This window comes from Melozone crissalis, unplaced genomic scaffold (genome assembly GCF_028551555.1).
Source record: "Melozone crissalis strain CALT ecotype California unplaced genomic scaffold, PUWL_Pcris_2 ptg000034l_1, whole genome shotgun sequence".
In the NCBI taxonomy this organism is placed as follows: domain Eukaryota; kingdom Metazoa; phylum Chordata; class Aves; order Passeriformes; family Passerellidae; genus Melozone; species Melozone crissalis.
In genome coordinates this window covers 9,475,518-9,487,769 of record NW_026535812.1, presented here as the reverse complement: position 1 = coordinate 9,487,769, position 12,252 = coordinate 9,475,518, and the positions used below count along the sequence as shown (strand labels likewise).

General features: G+C 47.4%; 1 protein-coding gene across 1 annotated transcript; it reads left to right on the top strand.

Moving 5' to 3' along the window:
- The first annotated feature begins 7,715 nt into the window (after positions 1-7,715).
- FAM124B (family with sequence similarity 124 member B) lies at positions 7,716-10,591 on the top strand. The gene is made up of 2 exons (XM_054283003.1): positions 7,716-8,476; positions 9,962-10,591. Exons 1-2 carry the CDS (start codon positions 7,757-7,759, stop codon positions 10,589-10,591), a joined length of 1,350 nt encoding a protein of 449 aa, XP_054138978.1. The 5' UTR covers positions 7,716-7,756.
- Positions 10,592-12,252: the final 1,661 nt, after the last annotated feature.

Genomic DNA, 12,252 nt, shown 5'->3' with positions numbered 1-12,252 from the left:
CTCTTGCCTTGTCCATCAGGAATTTAGCCCCAAACGAAAACAGCTGGGCCATTGGCCCTATTGGAAAGGTGTTTGCTGGCTGTTACTAAAACACCTCTGTCTCTGCACAGGGTGTGCAATTCTTCAGTAGAGATGTGGTCATTGTTTAGCCAGTACAACAGTACTAAACACAGCGAGCTGATCTGTGGTTTTGATTTTGTTTAAAGTCATCAGAAACATCTTCCTCAAAATGTAAATCACTCTTCCATGTACTCATATGAAGGTTTTCTTTAATGTATAACTGACTCTTTATTAGCATCAATGTTGTGATATTGCATATGTTAATGTTTTCCCATGTGCTTTGCAGGGAGGAACGGGTTCAAGTCCTTTTCCCTGTGAAGTTTACAGAGATGTGAGTGTTGTGATTTGAGACAGGAGGTCTTTGTCCTGTGCGTTGCCTCTGTACTTCTGTTGTACATCAGCTGAAGTTTTCTACTTCTGGTGGCTTTTGGGAGGCTGAATGTTGTGTGAACGACTGTATAATTAGGTGTTGAAGAGTGTCTTTTTAAAAGCTGTGTGGGCAAGAGTGTTTGCCAGAAGAGCAGCAGGTGGTGATGGCTGTTTTCAGTAAAAAGTATTAAGAGCATAGTTTCCATTTTAATAGAGTTTTGAAGACACTATTCAGGAAGAGACTTCTGCTGAAGTCAGATTTCAAAAATATGCACTTTACCATTGAACATGAGGTAGAGGATTGAAAAATGGAGAATGTGAAAGTTCCAGTAAGAGACAAGAAGACATCACTAAGACTGTGCTTAAGGTGAGTTTAATGTTTACATGTTTGTATCTTAGTGGGATTTCATTTACAATCTATAGTAGAATTCTGCTAAGCCTTATCTAATTTCAGTTCCTTCTTAATTTCTACTTAAAGCTTCTTTGTAATTTTGTTAAAATTTCATTAGTAGGATTGTAGTTACATGTGTGAGTGCAATTATTAATGTTTGTTTTCTTTGCATTAATGTGCAGCTGAAAGCAGTAACAAGACTTAATAAACATGGAGTTTAAATCTTTGGAATTTTTTTAATTAAAAGTAGGATTTGAGTTTTGTAGCTTTTTGAAGATGTGTAGGCATGTATTTTGCTTGTACATGAGTTCATTTAAAAGGATTTAAAGTATTCCTCATTTACTATCATAACAAATGTGATGATCCTATGGATCCCTGGTGCAGTTCTTGTTCTTTTCCATGTTCACTACCTTTACAACTTTGGTTTACTCTTTGTGTCCCCTGGAATTAATCCATACAAATTCCCCACTGGCAAATCACAGAATAAAAGAATGCCAAGGAGACCAAATCTGTGATGTTAAACTACTCCTGAATGCAACGTCTTTCCTGTTTTCCAAAGACAAACTTTGCTCTGTTGACCCTGGAGCTTCCAATGCAACACAATTTGTTCTACTTGCTGCTGCTCATTTAGAATCAGCCACTGGTGTCACATTTACTTTCCCTCACGCAGTGGAAACAGAAACTTTGCGCTGAATATGCTGGATGGCTGAAGTGTTTTTATTCACATGTATTGCAATCAAATTGTGCAGTGCCTGATGGGTGGCACTTACATATATATACATATGGTAATAAGAGTATTTCATAATGCAGAGTTGGGACAAGCTTGCACAGAGATGGGGTTCCAGTCTTTTCAGAAGTACCAAAAACTGGAACTACTTGTGGCCTCTGCATGTCCAAAACTGGTCAGAACCTCTGTAGCTCAATCCAAGCCTGTGGCTCTGCTTTGTTCCTCGTGGTGCTTAGGGGGAGCTGCACTCTGATCCTGAGCTCCCCCTTCCACGGAGCCCTGTAGAGCAAGGGTTGCTTTGACAGCCTAGAACCGGACTAAATAATGTGCACAGCAGGCATCATCTTGTGTGTGTCTGGGACAAAGGTGAATTTCTGTTGAAACTCTCATTTTGATAGCTTGGACCGTAAATGTAATAACCACTGTGCTCAGTTTGAAGTGTGAGTTTAATGGTTCCTCTGTCCTCTGGAATGTTCAATTGAAAAGACTGTAAGATGCAGAACTTACACATCCAGCTGAAAGCTGGATAAAGGTACAGGACAATAGTTCACCCACTTTTCTGTCCTTTGCTGTGCAGGGAAGTGTTCATAGATTGTGCCCCCAAACTGCATTTAATATTAATTTAATACCTCACATCAGTATCTGCCTGGGTCTGGAGGCAGCCTGACAATCTGCCTGCTCTCAGCAGCTGTTTGTCCTAAAGCAAGAACCAAATTGCTGCCCAGGAGGGAAAGGCCTGATTCACCTCCCCAGTCCTGGAGCTGCTGACCTGGACTAGCTGTAGTCAGGACAAGGAAATTGTCTGGAGAGCTCCTGTTTGCCTGAGTAAAACTGGAGGGAGAAAAGAGGCATCCACCAGAAGGTGCAACTTCCAGCCCCTGTTTATGAATAGAGTTCATTTTAGCAGTCCTGGTTTTGGGAGGAAAAATTCACAATAAGAAGTCCTGGAGCCTCAGAGTGATGCTACATTAGAGCCTGGTGGTGCTTTACAATGGCTTTGGAGTTCATGTGCAGATTTTCCTTTGCAAAGTTACCAGAACATGCCCCAAATCCCAGTAATGCCTGAGTTTTCTAGACCTTAAGAGCCACTTCTGCTAATATTTGTTGGCTGTTTGGATCTTGCTTCTTTTGAAATTCTGTTAAAGATGAGGCTAATAATCTCCTGCAGCATGTCTGTCACAGCATTTGGTATCAACTTAATTATGCAAATCTGCAATTCCAGAATAATGTGGGATCCAGGCCAAGGCTCTTTTAATTAGAAGTTTGGGTGTATTATTCTGTATCTCAGGAAGGCTGTCTTCAAGAAAGGGAGTAATTAGAAGCCTTCACAGTGCGTGGGTCTGTGTTGTTCCTTGAGCTGGCCTGGCAGGCGGGGTCAGCACCTCCTGGGGACTGGCTCTTATTAGCACTCGGCAGGGAGCAGTCACACCCGGGCTGCTGCTGGCCTTCCAAGAATCCTGCTCTGAGTGCCCTTCCACAATGCCAAATGTGAGCTGGTTAAACAAACACTTCACTGGGCCCTGCAAGTCTTGGTTTGTTCAGATCTGCCGGTGTTCTTTTGCTGGAAGATTTTTAATTGAGCCGTAATGTATATAAACATTAAATCTTTCAGAAAGGAGTCCCTGGAGCTTGGCACTTAAATTCATATGTAGCAAGCTGACCTCCCCCTTGTCCCACTCTGACCTGTGTAAGGGTGACACTGGGGATGTGGCAGAGGGATCCTGGAGATGCCATCTCGGGTCAGTGCTAAATGCTGGCTCTTCAAAGGCAAGACACCACAGGAAAAGCTGAGAGAGTTGGGCTTGTTCAGTCTCAGGAAGGCTGAGAGAGGATCACATCAATGTCTACAAGGGACTGAAGGGAAGGTGTCGAGAGAATGGACCAGGCTGTGCTCTGTGGTATGAAGCAATAGGACAAGAGGCAATGGTAGAAAAACTGGTGCCCAGGGAGGTTGGACCAGATGCCCCATGAGGTCCCTTCCAACCTGACCCCTCCTCTGATCTTTGTTACAAATACTTGATTCTGCTATAACCTCCAATTGGCTCATTACGTTTAGTGGGTCTTGGTTTGGGTGCGTGGAGTGTCTCGGCTTTTTTAAAAAGTATTTTAGACAAACTGAAAACTGAGTTAAAATGGAACTGTCTGCAAGTGCCCTGTAACTGGCTGAGGACACATAACCTGGTGAGTTGAGTATGACAACTAGCCAAGACCATGCTGTGCCTTTCTGCAGCCCATTTGTTACTACTGGGAAGCTCACCTCTGTGTCTCAGTGCTGCTTTCCCCTTGCCCCAAAGCCTGCATCACCTGCTGACAGACCCTTGCTGGATCACTACTTTCTGATAGCTGGCTAAAAAGAAGAAATAAGAACAGCTTGGAAAAGAAGTCTACTTAAATAAATGCAGTAGTTAGATGGTGTTTGGTCGTTTGGTCATTGGGTCTTTAGTTCCTCCAAAGCGGTGATGGATTGGAGTCACAGGGTTTGAAGCCAGAGACAACCTCTTTTCAGACTTTTGTATTCAAGTAAGGCCTTAATCTTGTTTATCTCAGTACTGTGTATGCTGTGTATAACTGTCATCTACAGGTTAATTTAGTAGTTTTGTCCTTGTTATAGGCAGAGCTTGAGATTGGTGTAAAACAAAAAAAGTTTTTAAAAGAAATTAGGAAGCCTGAGTCATGTATTTAATGAGGCCTTCTCCCGAGGTGCTTAGGTAATACATACTCAGTCTCTCTCCAGTTAATTATGTTCTAATAATCTTTGTAAAGTACCTTCCTTACAGATGTTGCTCTGAACTTATTAAATCCTGTGATGCATCATCAGTTTTGGTGGTGTCAGCTGGAGCAAAGGGCTCTTTGCCCTTTGGAACAGTGCAGAGGACTAGACACAACTCAGGAATTGATTATGAAAAGGAATTTTTAATTAAATTAATTAAAAGCCTTTCCACTGTAGAATTTTAGACTTCCAGCAGGCAGTATTCTCTGAGGTTTCATACCATAAAGTGTTTATTAGTTGTTTATGTTTGGACCTTAATTTGTGCAGAGCTTACCAGTGTGTGCATTAGTGCCAGTTCATATTTGTCCTGCTCTTAAACACAGCTGGAGTGCCCCACAGCTTCCTCTATGTTCTGCTGTGTTACCAGTCACTGCCAGGTGGGAATGGGGCCCTGATTTTTTTGAGTCCCATATCAGAATTGTTCACCCCTCCTCCCCTCAGCAAAGCCACTTTTCACATACCATTGAACTGCTATTTTTCTAATCTCTTGAAGAGATCTTTCTCGGCACGTTCAGTAGGTCACTGTGAAAAATGTGCTTTTCTCTTTGGCAGCCAGACTGGGAAGCTGGGGGAAGGGGAGGCAGAGAGGAAGGCAAGGACTCATTCCATTCAGGATCAGAGTGAAATCAGCACTTTGCTTTTCTTAGATGACCCAGGAAAAGCCAGCACTGTTCTGGTGGCAGCCTTCCCTGTTCCCCTGAGCCCAGCAGTGGATGAAGGCTCTTAGCTCAGCAGCTGCAGCAGGGAGGGCTGCTGCACCCAGGCTGTGTCCCAAGGTTTGGGGGCAGTACATTGGACACAAAGGGAGGGCATGAGGATACCCTTGTCTGAGGCTGAGGAGCCTGGTTTGGGCCCTTCCCCAAGGATATTGAGTTGTCAGAGCAAGGGGAAGAGAACAGGAAGGTTCAGCTGGGTGGTGGGGCTGCCCTCCTCTGAGGAACAGAGTCAAACAAAGGCTGAGCTTCACTCCCATGCTCCTTGCAGGAGGATTGGTGGGTGCTCCTGACCCAGAGCTGCTGGGGAGCTGAGAACCAGCCCTAAAACTGTTCTGCACACAGCTTCATTTCAGAGCTGAGATTGTTTCCCTGTGTCACCCCTGCAAGCACAGCAGAAACACATGGTGAAGGATTCAGGATTTAGCCCTTTTTGTGAGTAAGGCTCAGGTTTTTGGCTGCTGGGAGAACAGGAGAGATGCTGCATGCCTTCAGCAGCCTCTGTGGGAGGCACTTACCCATCTGGAAAACAATTTGGCTCCCCCTGACCACAGCAGGAGCTGGAGAGAGCCGAGGTTTCTGCATCATTCCCTAATCAGCCCTTGTTCTCCCCTTGCTCTGCAAGAATTCTCATCCCCAGTCCTCTGTCACCTTCACCCCAGAGCTGCAGCTGCCCACCAGGTTTTACCCAGCAGGCTGGAGCAGGGCTGGGGCTGAGAGCTGCCCAGGCAGCAGTGATGGCTCTGCACAAGGAGAGCCTGCCCTTGCTCCTCCTCAGTGCCCCGAGTGGGAGCAGCTTGCAGGGCAGGAGTGGGAGTCCTGCTCCCAGAGAGGGGGCTGTGGGGCTGTGGCAGCCCAAGGATCTTCACCTGGGCTGGGAATGGGGGACCCTGCTCACGGGAGCAGCTTCCAGCCACAACCCAAGGCCTGATGAATTGACTTTCTTCAGGGTTTTTTTGTGTTTCAGTGTTTTCCTGTACAGGCAAATTCCCCTGCTCTTCACAGGCAGGAAGGCAGATGACTGCCTGCCCCTGCCCTGTAGCAAGGAGTTGATGAATCATTTCCTTTTCCATATTTTAGTGAAATTGTGTTGTTCAGAGCTCATCTAGAGCATTTGAATGTTTTCAGCACTTGCACTCTTCACTCTCTTCCTGCAATTGTCTGAAGGCTGGATTTTGTTTTTGTCTCCCTCCCAACAGCAGTTACTTGCTCGAAGTCTTGCAGGTGGGTGCAAAAGAATCCTTTTCCTCATTTTCTAGACAGTCTTTTTAAATTTTTATTGTACATAGGTGTCAGTGTAGCTTTTAAAGCATGAATGTATGTTTCTACCAGTGGGAGAGATCTCCCTAAAGCAAACCAAGGCACTGCTGGTTATACCTTTAGACCTTGGAGATTTTACTTAGTTGAATATAAAGTTAGGGTCATATTAAAAAAAATAGTTCTGAATTTTCAGAATTTTGAATAACAGACTTATTGATGCTGGGATTTCTTAACAGTGAACCACTGCTTTGTGTGCTTGGCTGTTTGGAGGGAAGTTGGCATGTCAGCAGAGAGAGATGTGCTGCCTTTAATTAGATGGGGCTGCACAAATCACCAGAGGCCCCAGGTTTGATTGAAATGCTGGCTACAGTGGGGGCAGCTCTGCACAGGAAGTGGGTTTGGCCTGACCTGTATTGTGCTGCTGCTGGGCTGGCAAATGGATGAAGGGACAGTGTGATTTATTGTCCACACTAGAAGAGAGCTGGAAAGCAGTGTATTTTCAGCATTCCTATTGCAGCTTATGCAGTAAGGTAATTACCAACCAATATGTAAACCCAAGGAGCAAGAAAAAAACCCTTGGACTTGGATTAAGGCTGCTGATTACATGGGTATCTCGGGGAAAAAAAAGTAAAGGAGGAAAAAGAAGCAAAGAGGGCACTGAGAATGGGAAGCCTGGTACCCAGCTTTTATGGGCTATGTACAGTAACCCAGGACCTGGTTTCCAGTTAGGCAGGAAGTTACCTGTGCTGTGAAGGGTGTAACTGGGAATGGAGGCTTTTTCCCAAAGCTCCTCTTTCCTGATTTATATCTGCCCTTATTGTTATCTGTTATGTTCACACGGTTGGGTTTTTTCTTTTGTTATTTTGTTTTCCTTCCTTGTTTTCAAAGAACAGCTTATCTGTGTGCCCCAGAAGGGTGGGACTCAGAGATCACAGGCTTTTACAATGAGCCAGAGCCAGCCTGCTGACTACAAGGAAATTTGCTGAGCGTTTCAGCCATGAGTGCCACATGGGCTTTGCAAAAGGCAGTGATTGCACCGGTGGGACTGGGCTGGGTCCGGAGCGGCCACTTCCACTGCCGGGAGACAAGTGAGCATCACCTCACCCTGGGAAATCGCTGCTGGTGACTCTGCTGTCCTGTGTTATGAATGGCAGGAGGATGCAGCGCTGCTCCTGGACACCTGGGCCGCAGGTACTCAGTGCCCAGAGCTCCAGAGCTGGGAGTGAGCCTTGAGCCGAGCTCCGAGCTCCGCTGGGATGTGACCTGGGACCGCTCGCTTCAAGCCTTGTCACTCTGCCCCGGCCCCTCTGGGGCACACTGTGCTCACCCACGTGTTTCATCTGGTTACTGCAAAGCCTGTGGGAGTCCAGGCTCATTCTCTTCAAGGCTCAGAGTACAATTCCCGAGGCAGAGTAAAAGGAAGGCACCAATTTGTCTGGTTTGATTTTTTGCCCAGAGTGTTTGCGATGGATGATGGAGCAGAGTCTCTGATGACCGTGCATCTCCTCACCCATTTGGGACGCTCAATCCCTCTGCAGCAAACTCTGGATCGACTCCTGGAGTGGCTCTGCCTGGACATTCGCCTTTTCCTGGTGTCCGAGCGAGTTCCTCCGCTGAGATACTACGAGAGATACCGCAGGAGGAGCTGCAGCTTTCCTGGGATCTCCATCCTCCTTTTCCTGCACGAGGACTTGGGAGAAGAGCGGATCTTCCAGGTGCACGAGCAGTTCCAGCGCCCTCCCTGGCGCTGCCAGCGTGCCCAGTTTGCCAATTCCCGCTGTGCCCTGTCCCAGCAGGAATTCTATGGGCTGGAGGAGCAGCTGCCCGTGTGGGGCATCAGGCGGGTGCGCCAGGGCCCGGAGATCCTGCGCGTCACCCTGCACTGCAGCTTCGACAACTTCGAGGACGCGGTGAGGCTGTACAAGCTGATCCTGCGGAGGGAAGGCAGCGTGCAGAAGGGCACCCTGTGTGTGTTTGTGCTGCACTCCGGCCCACACGCGGCCGTGCAGCTGTGCCTGAGGCAGCTGCCCATCGGGGTGACGGCCGAGCCCCCCGAGTCGGCGGCCCTGCAGTTCAAGGTGCAGGAGATCGGGCAGCTGGTGCCCCTGCTGCCCAACCCCTGCGTGCCCATCAGCAGCTCCAGGTGGCAAACGCAGGACTATGAAGGAAACACAATTCTGCTCAAGGTATGTGTCTGTGGGGCTCTTTTATCCACTTGTTTCCAAGGGAAGCAGGGCTAGTTCAAAATGGAAATAACGATTTTGTTTGTTCATGTTCATTTTGTTTTGGATTTGTGAATGCAGTAATCGGTGCCTGCCGGTGCTGCGATGCTGTTGATAAATATAAGCACTGATCCTTGGAATGTTTTTATACAGTTAAATTAACATCATTACTGCTTGCCTGAAATGCAGATTATTGATGTTTTCTAGGGCACACTAGCTTAACATCTTCCCTCCTCTGCCTCAAAAAAATGATTGTAGCAGCCTAATCTTTTTCTGATAAGTCATTGCTGTATAAATGTTTTTCAAAGTAGATTTTTGGCATCCAAAACCAGAAGTTTTGTAAGTGTAATGTTGATACAGCACTGCCTGCAATTAAGGTTGTGAGCTCACAAGTGAGTTGCAGTCGGGCAAAAGTGCTGTGACAAGGAGATGTGTCCTAGGAAATCTCTGCCTTTCTTTTGAAGTGTGCAGTCCAGAGGTTATATGAATAAAAATTAAAAAAAAAAAAAAAAAAAGAAAAAGACAAAGTCTGTGCTGAGATCATATGTAGTGAAAATTACATATGTGAGTAGAATAGAAGTTTGGCTTTCTTTCCATTCTAATAACCCCTCCCACCTCTGGTTATTTTTCTTGTAATTTGGATTTTAAATTGTTTGACCTGTCTTTTTCCTCCCAGAAGTTCTCTGTTAAAATTAATTGCTTGGTTCAGCCTATTTTTGTGCTGCTCTGAACACTAATCTTAGGGCAGCCCTTGCTGCCTCATTCAATATCAATTTATAAAGTGGTTTTCACCCTCTTGGAGTGGTCAAGGCCCTGGGTATCTTCACATATCTTTGAAGCAGGGCACTGGGCCAGGTGACCTCCAGAGGTCCCTTCCTAAATTACTCTGTGGCTCTTCCTGCTGTAGGTACAAGGTCTTTGAGCTGACAGATGTACACAAATTCACTGGCAGGAAAATTGGAAGCTTTTTTGGGGATGTGACCGTGCTGCACTGTGCTGCTCGCAAAGGAAGGTGTAATCCACTTGAACTTGAGGGTGTATCTTGTGTCCAAGCTCCAGACAGCAGGCTGACAGCCCAGTGCTTTACTCTGCAACTCTTCAGCCCATACTGTAAATCTTTCTTTTGAGCACCTGCATTTACCCCCTGGCCTGACCTCCTGCCCTATTGCAAACTGAATCCCAGGCTCTGCTCATAGACTCCACATGGAGTTGTCACTGCCCTCTGAAGCCCCTTGTGGTAACTGGCCGTGGCTGTCCTTTCCCAGTGTTTATCGAGGTTTCCCTGGAGTGCATGTGGATTTTTTGTACCCACAGCTTCCTTCGGCAGGGAGTTCCCCCGGTGACTGACTCAGGCTGCAGGTGACCCCAGCACAGCGAGGCTGAAAGAGAGCATCATCGTTAGTCAAGCTAGAAATGTGTGATAACAGGCTTCTTTCTAATTTTCAACAGGTTCAAAGCAGCTCCAGGACCCTCGAGACAAACATCGGGCTTTCCCAGCAGCATGGTAACACAGGCAGTGGAAGAATCCCGCAGGACAGTGTGCCAGCCGCTCTCGCTGTAAAACAGGGCGATCCTGGGCGGAGGAGCCGGGAGGCCGCAGCTCCGAGGGGTAAAACCGAATGTGCCCCCGGTGAAGCATCCCTGGGCTCCGAGCGGGCGGGCAGTGCCCTCCGGAGGCCCCTGCGCTCTGCCCCCGGTGTGGCCGCCCCGCAGCAGGGCTGGGCAGCGCTGTGGCTGCGCGGGCGGCCGGGCCGGGCGCCGCGGGGAACCGAGACCGACGTGGACACCGGGCTGGCCGTGCGGGGCCCTGAGAGCGGCCGCTGCCCGCTGAGCCTGTTCCCCGGGGCCCTGCGGAGCAGCCTCCGGTCGCTGACAGACCCGGGAGCCGGCACCGGCAATGCCCTGCCCGGCCCGGCGCTGCGAGCCCCGGCCCGGAGCGACGGAACCGCGCACGGAGCCCCGGCCCGGACGGACAGAGCCCCGAGCTGCAGGGACAGAACCCCGCACGGAGCCCCGGGCTGCCCCCCGCCAGCACCGGCACCGCCAGCAGCGGACGAGGAGCAGGAATTCTATATATGACCGAAACCAAACGTGTCTGATGGACTCGTGCTTGGCAAAGGACAGCGGAGCGCTTTGGGAAGTGCTGTGACTGCTGCTGCTCTGTCGCTGTGACATCCCACTAGGGGTCACTGAGGCAGACACTGAATTTCCATGGAGAGATGCTGAGGAGGCTGCAGGGAAAAAAAATATAACACTGTATTTACAGAAAGCTGATGTTTTGGTTTGGTTTTTTAATGCACAATAGGTGAGGGGTATGTTGTGTAATGAATAGGAATAAGCCATGTGACTCCTACAGCTGTTCTAAGATGCTGAAAATTAGACAGTGATGTCTTCAGATGGGTTTTGAAGGTGCAGCTTGGCTGAGCTGCCCAAGCAGCTGGATGCCCCCAGCTGTGGGGACTCACCATCCCTTGCTAGGACAAACTGGAACAAGCTTGTGGCATGGTCACAGTGGCCATGCTGGTTTTCTTTTGTTGGTATTTAAAATCTATCAGTGTTATGCAAGATTTGAAACATAAGAATATTCTTTGAAATATTTCTATTGAGACCTTTTTCCCAGCTCAGCACAGTACATGCAAAAACCGCACACTTAAAGAGAAGTGCCAGTAAAACCTGCTGCTGCCTATTCATCTGACACTTAAAATAAACACAGCAACAGGCCAGGCTTTGTTAAACCAGTGTGCAATTAGCAGGCAATCCTAGCTGGTTTTTAATTAACAGAAGACAAGAGAAGTTGAGAGTCTTGGAGGGAATTGCTAAATCCTCAAGAGTAAAAACGACGGGAGAAATGAAGTCATGATTCAGCATCAACAGATGCTGAAATAACTCCCATCTTGATCAGTTTGCTTTCCCAAGTAGGATTAAATAAATCTCAGCAGGAAAGAGATGGGAAGAATATGAAGGAGGAGTGAAATTATTCAAAGAAGAGCCCCACCTGAGGATACTTACCTTCCAAACAGTACCACAAAGAGGGATTTTCTCCCTTAAATATATCTGAATTCTGGAGGGGATATAGGGAAGTCCCTGCTCTGGGCCCTCCTAGCTGGTTCTGCCCTGCCAAGTAATGCTCATGAACCCTTCAATTTGGGTTTGGGGATCAAAACCTACAGGACATTTCATTCACTGGACACTTACAAACATCCCCCAGGTTTTCACAATTATGGATGGGATAATCATGAACTGGGAATCAAGGCAGAAGTGGGATTCCTGGGAGAAACAGCTTTAAAGAGAGATTTCATGGCCTTCTCTCTACTCCCTCGTGCCAAAGGTATTTGAGTGTGACTATTTAGCATAATCTTATTTTACCTAAAAGAAAGAGGCAGAAGGTCAGTATCTAGCCTGGGGGAAGTGCTTCATCATTGGGAAAAGAAATGGGACAAGTTTCACCGTGCCTGTAACAGATCATGGAAAAGGGCTTTGAGTCAAAGGAAAATGGCTCTGAAAATACTGCTTCTAACAGTGAGCATGTAAAATCTGTGTATTTTAAGCACAGGATATATCCAGTACAAATTCAGTGTTACACAGGCAGGTGTGCAGGGTGTGTTGGGTCAGAGGGCACATTTCTCCATGGACAGACTCAGTAGTGGAAGGCAAAGATTCCCATTTTCCAGAGTGTTCATATCTCTGCAGCCTCTATTTTATACTTCCTTGCACACTGTGCCATTTCTTACAGGATTTTA